The 6,000-nt window shown below is 34.7% G+C and overlaps 1 protein-coding gene across 4 annotated transcripts in view; it reads right to left on the bottom strand.

The window, feature by feature from the left end:
• Positions 1–3,214: 3,214 nt before the first annotated feature.
• Positions 3,215–6,000, bottom strand: part of UGT2A2 (UDP glucuronosyltransferase family 2 member A2) — a 106,720-nt gene continuing 103,934 nt past the window's right edge. For all 4 annotated transcript variants that reach the window (XM_049886105.1, XM_049886107.1, XM_049886106.1 and 1 more), the window contains one exon: positions 3,215–4,301. In XM_049886105.1, the coding sequence (XP_049742062.1) occupies positions 4,022–4,301 (280 nt within the window). In that variant the 3' untranslated portion in view covers positions 3,215–4,021. The remainder of the gene's footprint in view (positions 4,302–6,000) is intronic.

The following is a 6,000-nucleotide window of genomic DNA, read 5'->3' as shown; positions in this document are numbered from 1 at the left end:
ATTTGGCTAGCATGTGATATTAATGGTATTGTGCAAAGAGTTCTGCATTCCATTTGATTATCTTTCTTTGTAAATGGCACAGATATGAATATCTTCCTGTCAGTGGGCCAGGTAACTGTCTTCCTAATTTCTTTATACAGATGAATAAGCACTTCCAGTGTTGCATACATTTGTTGAAGCATCTCAATGGATATTCCGTCAACTGAGCCTTGTTTTTCAGCAACACCTTCAGTGCAGCTTGAACTTCTTCCTTCAGTACAACAGTTCTTGATGATGTGCTACCTCCTGAAATGGTTGAACATCAATCAGTTTTTTGGTCCATTGACTCTGTGTATTCCACCCATCTTATTTTGGTGTTTTCAACATAATTCAATGTTTTGCCCACAGAATTCTTCAGTAACGCATTTTTTCTTTAGTTCTTTCAGTTGAGAAATGTTGATGGTGTTCTTCCCTTTTGGTTTTATAACTCCAGGTCTTTGCCCATTTCATTATAATACTTTACCTCATCTTCTTGAGCTACCCTTTGAAATCTTCCGTTTAGCTCTTTTACTTCATTATTTCTTCTGTTCTCTTTAGCTACTGTGTTTAAGAGCATATTTCAGAGTATCTCCTGACATGCATTTTCTTTCTTTTTTCCCTGTCTTTTTAATGATCGTCATGTATGATGTCCTTGATGTCTTCCCATAACTCTTGTCTTTGGTTATTAGTGTTTAGTTCATCAAATCCAGTCTTGAGATGGTCTCTAAATTCAAGTGGGATATTTTCAAGGTCCTAATGGACTCTTGTTGACTCGCTTTGATTTTCTTCTGTTTCAATTTGAATTTGCACATAAGCAATTTTTAGAAAACTAATATAATCATCTAAATTATGGCCTTTTGCATAATGTCTTTTGTTTTTTAGTTTGAACATATTGGCCTAGAAATCAGGGGTTGAAAGTGGGAATTGGTCCTCTAACCAGTAAGCTTCACCACTTATAATAGAGGAATTTTTTTTTTTTTTTAGCACTGCAACCTGAAATCAGGCAGATTGAAGGTTTGAATATTCAAAAGAACAATGATTCCACACAGGAATACAGCAGTGGTTTACTTAGGTTTGAAAACATGGGGGCTCCTTGAATATTTTGAGCTCCTCAGCTGCAGAATTAAGACAGAGAACAGGTTACTGTGCTGTCAGAGTAATTGATACAAAATACCAAAAATGAATTTGGTTACCGAAACATAAGGGTATAGACAAAAATATGTCTAGCATTCAGCAGATTATGAGGACACATCTTAATATTCTGATGTCAGTAGAAGGCTGTGGAAGAATAATAAAACAGGACATATTATGACATTGATTCTGAGCAGGGAAAATTTTCGATCTTTCTACCAGTTAAAGAACTCTGAACAGTGGAGGTGCTACCAGAGTTGTGTACAAATTCTGTGGCTGATGAGACTTGGTCTTTGCCTTATTTGACATGAGATTTAGCTCATCAGAACAAATACAAGAATGACTGCTAAAAGAAACCTCTTCTTAGTCTTTTTCTATCTTGTTTATACTTCAAGGATGTAGACTAACACAGATGGTATTAATCCGGGATTTTTTGTTGGCTGGTTTCTAATAAGATTCAGCCAAAGAGAATGATCTACGAAGAGAGACCAAGAGGAAAGAGACTCAGTAATATTTGGAAATATTTTATCTGCTACCTCTCTGCTTTGTTTTCACATTTCTAGCAATAGTTATAACACTGTATAATCCAACCTTTTGCCATGTGACCTAATTTCTATGTTTTCACTTATTACTGGACTCTAATAATATATCTTCCATTTGTTCTCTCTGCACTAGGGTTGATAGAGAATTTCTTCTCTGGGCAATTCATCATCCCTTGCTTATTTTCTTAGGTATGCCAACATTTGTCCAACTTGTTACATCCTGCAGTCTCTTCAGTTGAATTATTTGGGTAAATACTGTTTCTGCCAGTAACCTTCTCTGACCATATGAACTTATCCAGTCCTATGGATAATATACTGAGTTACATATTCTTAACACCCAATTTTTGATTTCTAGACCAGAGCATGCCCTTGAATTCTAGACTTGATATTTCCAACTGGACTTCTAAAGGACGTTTCAAACTTAATACATAGAAAACAAAAAACAACAATCAACCGAAACCTGTTGCCGTTGAGTCAAGGGAGCCCTTAAATATCTTCTATGGCCAAATGTTAACTTGGTGGCTAGGACACAATGTACCACGAAGCCAATTAGAGTCTAATTCTAGCTCTTCTCAAAGTGCAGTGAGTATTGAAGGAAAAATGAAAGGTATATGAGCAGAGGTTGTAGAATGACAGCAAATCACACAAGCAATGAGTGGCTACTCACAGTGATCAAAGAGGACACCTGAAGGTATGCAGGCTCAGCCTAGGAATGGTGGCCCACCTCTTACTGCATCTTAGCCAATTGCTGCATTCTCATTGCAGAGAACAGACTGGGCTGAGAGCAAATACAAACAGCTCTTCCAAAAATATAATTACATTGTGAAAGTCAAAGCACACATAAAGATGAACCACTTTTAAAAAAAGAACATTTAGAAAACAAATTTTCAGCATTCACAAAATTATTCAAAATAATTTATTTTTATTTTTGGTTATTTAGACATTCAAGAAAAAGTAATTACATTTTCCCACCATATGAAAAAAAATTATAGTTATTATTAAATTGGTATATTTTTTTAATATAAAATATTGTGAAGAATTTCAAGATTCTTGAGAAGCCCATGAATGTCATTAATCTTGCAGTAATATATCAAATATTAAAACTTTAGGAAGGTATCTCATTAAGATAATAAGGGGGTGAACAAATTGTTAACATAAAGCTGATTAAGGTATGAATAAATCTATTCCTTAGGTAGAGTTTTATAATGATAAACATTTAACATAGTATATTCTTAGATAAGCAGATTTTCTAATATCTTATATATTTAGGATAGGTGATATTTAATTTATGAACAGATTTTGTAGAACATAGAGACTGAAAAACAATATAATGATCTGATTTTTAGAATATTTATTTTTCCCAAAGTAAATTATACTTTCAATCATACTTATAGCTTTGATTATAAATAAAGATTATAAATTTTGGTTATTGCTATATATAATGAATTGACATTTAACTTTAAGAATATCTACTATACTCTTAGTTAAAAATTCTATAAAATTGGTAAAATAATTTTTCTGTGTTTTTATGGTTATTTTTCCTAAAATGGTCATTCATCTGGAAAATATTATGGACATCCTCTGTCCCTGAGAAAAAATGACTTGATTGATTCACTTATTTGTTTGAAGTCAGCCCAGAACACTGTCCCTTGTACATGAAAGGTTCAGAAGAATATATATGTTTATACATATATATAGATATAGATATATATTTTTTTTCCTAAGGGCAAAAATGTAGGCCATGGTTATCTAAATAAGCTCCATGGGACTATTTTAACCTTTCCAAATGTGATGCTTTATCACAGTTAATTCCAATAGCATTGGGCCAACAGAAGACCTAATTTTGTTGAAAAAAGGAAATCTTTGCTTTTCTTATAACAAACAAATTTCCTATGGTACTTTTCTAATTTGTATGATCTGTGGGGATTTGTGAACTTTACTTTTCTGAGCTCCTTACATCCATCAAATTTAGCTCGCATTTTGTGCACTTCCCAGCATATTGTTATTCATCTCATCGCTTAAGGTTAAAAAAAGAAAATATTAGTGTTATGAATAGGACATACTTAGAATTATTAGTGTCCCCAAGTAAGGAATGTGATAAGAGGGCAAGACCCCGGAAAAAGACAAAAGAAGAATGGGACACTGTCAGTTAATGATCTTATTGAATTTTAAACCATATAGCTAGACTAAAGTTGTGAGGTGAGTACTTTACAGGATGTAGGTGATGTTTTCCTTTTAATTAATTAATTAATTTATTTTTTTAATTAAGCTTCTTGTGGCTTAAATAAACAGAAATTGCCCAGCACAAACGTTTTCTACCCTGGAAAAACCTATTCCCTCTTTTTCTTTTTTCCTGCTTTTCTAAATTTTTGGAAAGAAAATAAACAACATTTTGTGACCAAGAATATAACAGTTGCCACACAGGCCAGTAGGAACCCAATGACGTCCAAGGAGTGGTACTGGTACCAGGTAAGGTCATGGGCAGCTGGACGAAGGTGCTTGGCTCCTTTGTGGCGCATGACAAACTCAATCCAGAAGACAGCTCGATCCAGGGGCTTAAGAGGCTGATCATGATGAATTTTTGATAATCTCATCACATTCTCTTTATAACTGGAGGCAAAGACATAGAAAGGAGAGATGATGTTTTTTAATAGTCATTAAAAATAAGAATATGACACATGTTCTATAAGTTATAAAAGCCAAAGTCCACAAAATATTGCAGAAAAGATTAATTCTCGCTGTGAGATGAATATTGACGGGGAGAACAGGGAACAAATATATTCTCAACAGAGTGTGTGGTCAGATGTTGACATAGGAAAAAAATTTAACACACCAATTATGAATGCACAGCCTATTTTTCCAAGAAAGAATTGCCACAGTGTATGAAGTCCAGTTTCGAGGACTATTCAAAAACTAAGATGGTGAATGATCCAAGAATGTGAGAAAGATCTTTTAGAAGTACATGTGCATGGCCTCTAAAATCTGGCTAGCTGATGATGTCTGACACAGAAAATTGACAGTTAACATTGCTGTTGTTAGTTTTCACGCAGTAGGCTATGACTCATGGTGACCCCGTGTATAACACTTTAGTGATCTTAGTATTTTCTGGCTCGAATTTTTTTGAATCTTGTGTTTTCATTAATGGAAGTTTGCTGAGTCATGGGATGTGTTTAAGTTTTTGGTTGGTAAAATGGATTTTGAGAAATATCTGGACTACGTGGTTACCACTGAACTTTGTGCATTCTCAAGCCTGCTGATTGATGGGTGGCCACCTTTCCCAGTGAACCTTGGTTGCCGAAAATATTGTGGGGTGCTTTACATTAGGTTACATGGGAAACCTCTGGTTTTGCAAGTGTGATACAAAAAAACTAAAACCAAGCCCAGCAGGCCTCCCTATCACCCAGGAAACCATAAATTTGCTTACAAGGCTTATCAAGGGGTACAAAGGCCAAAAGAGACAAAATTTTTAACCAATCAGACCTCTTGGTTGCACTACCTTACTTGAAAGCCTCATAACCCAGGTATTTTGCTTCAACTAACATTTTTTCGGCTTTTGCCGATACTCAAGACCTCACTGAAGGACAGCAAATACTTTCACCAGGAGAAGTATACTTCCAAAGAACTCCAGAGATACAAAAATAGTTGAGATACCTTATGTCCATGAGTTAAAACTTTAAAGTGGTATTTTGCAGCTGATTTGTTCAATGCAATGCATCGTTTGATTTCTTGACTGTTGCTTACATGGACCTTAATTGTTGATCCAAGAAAAATAAAATTATTGACAATTCCAACTTCTTTACCATTTATTATAATGCTGTTTATTAGTCTAATTATAAGAACTTTCATTTTCTTTATGTTCAGGTATAATTCATATTGAAGGCTGACATTCATCAGCAAGAGCTTCAAGTCGTCTGCGCTTTCAGCAAGCAAGATTGTGACATCTGCATGTTGCAGGTTGCTAGTAAGTCTTCCTCTAAACCTGACGCCATGTTCTTCTTCAAACAGTCAAGTGTCTAGGATTATTTGTTTAGCATACATTGAATAAATAAGGTGAAAGTATACAACCCTGCCACACAAGTTTTCCAATTCTGAACCATGAAGTATCCCCTTGCTTTGTTTGAATGACTACCTCTTGATCCATGTACAGGTTCTGCATGAGCACACTTAAGTGTTCTGGAATTACCATGCTTTGTAATGTTATTCATAATTTGTTATGTTCTACACAGTCAAATGTCTTTGTGTAGTTGGTAAAACACACCTTTCTGGTGTTCTCTGCTTTCAGCCAAGATCCATCTGACATCAGCAATGA

The sequence above is a fragment of the Elephas maximus genome, chromosome 5 (assembly GCF_024166365.1).
Source record: "Elephas maximus indicus isolate mEleMax1 chromosome 5, mEleMax1 primary haplotype, whole genome shotgun sequence".
NCBI classification, from domain to species: domain Eukaryota; kingdom Metazoa; phylum Chordata; class Mammalia; order Proboscidea; family Elephantidae; genus Elephas; species Elephas maximus.
The sequence above is the reverse complement of the archived record's forward strand: the minus strand, read 5'-3'. Positions and strand labels throughout refer to the sequence as shown.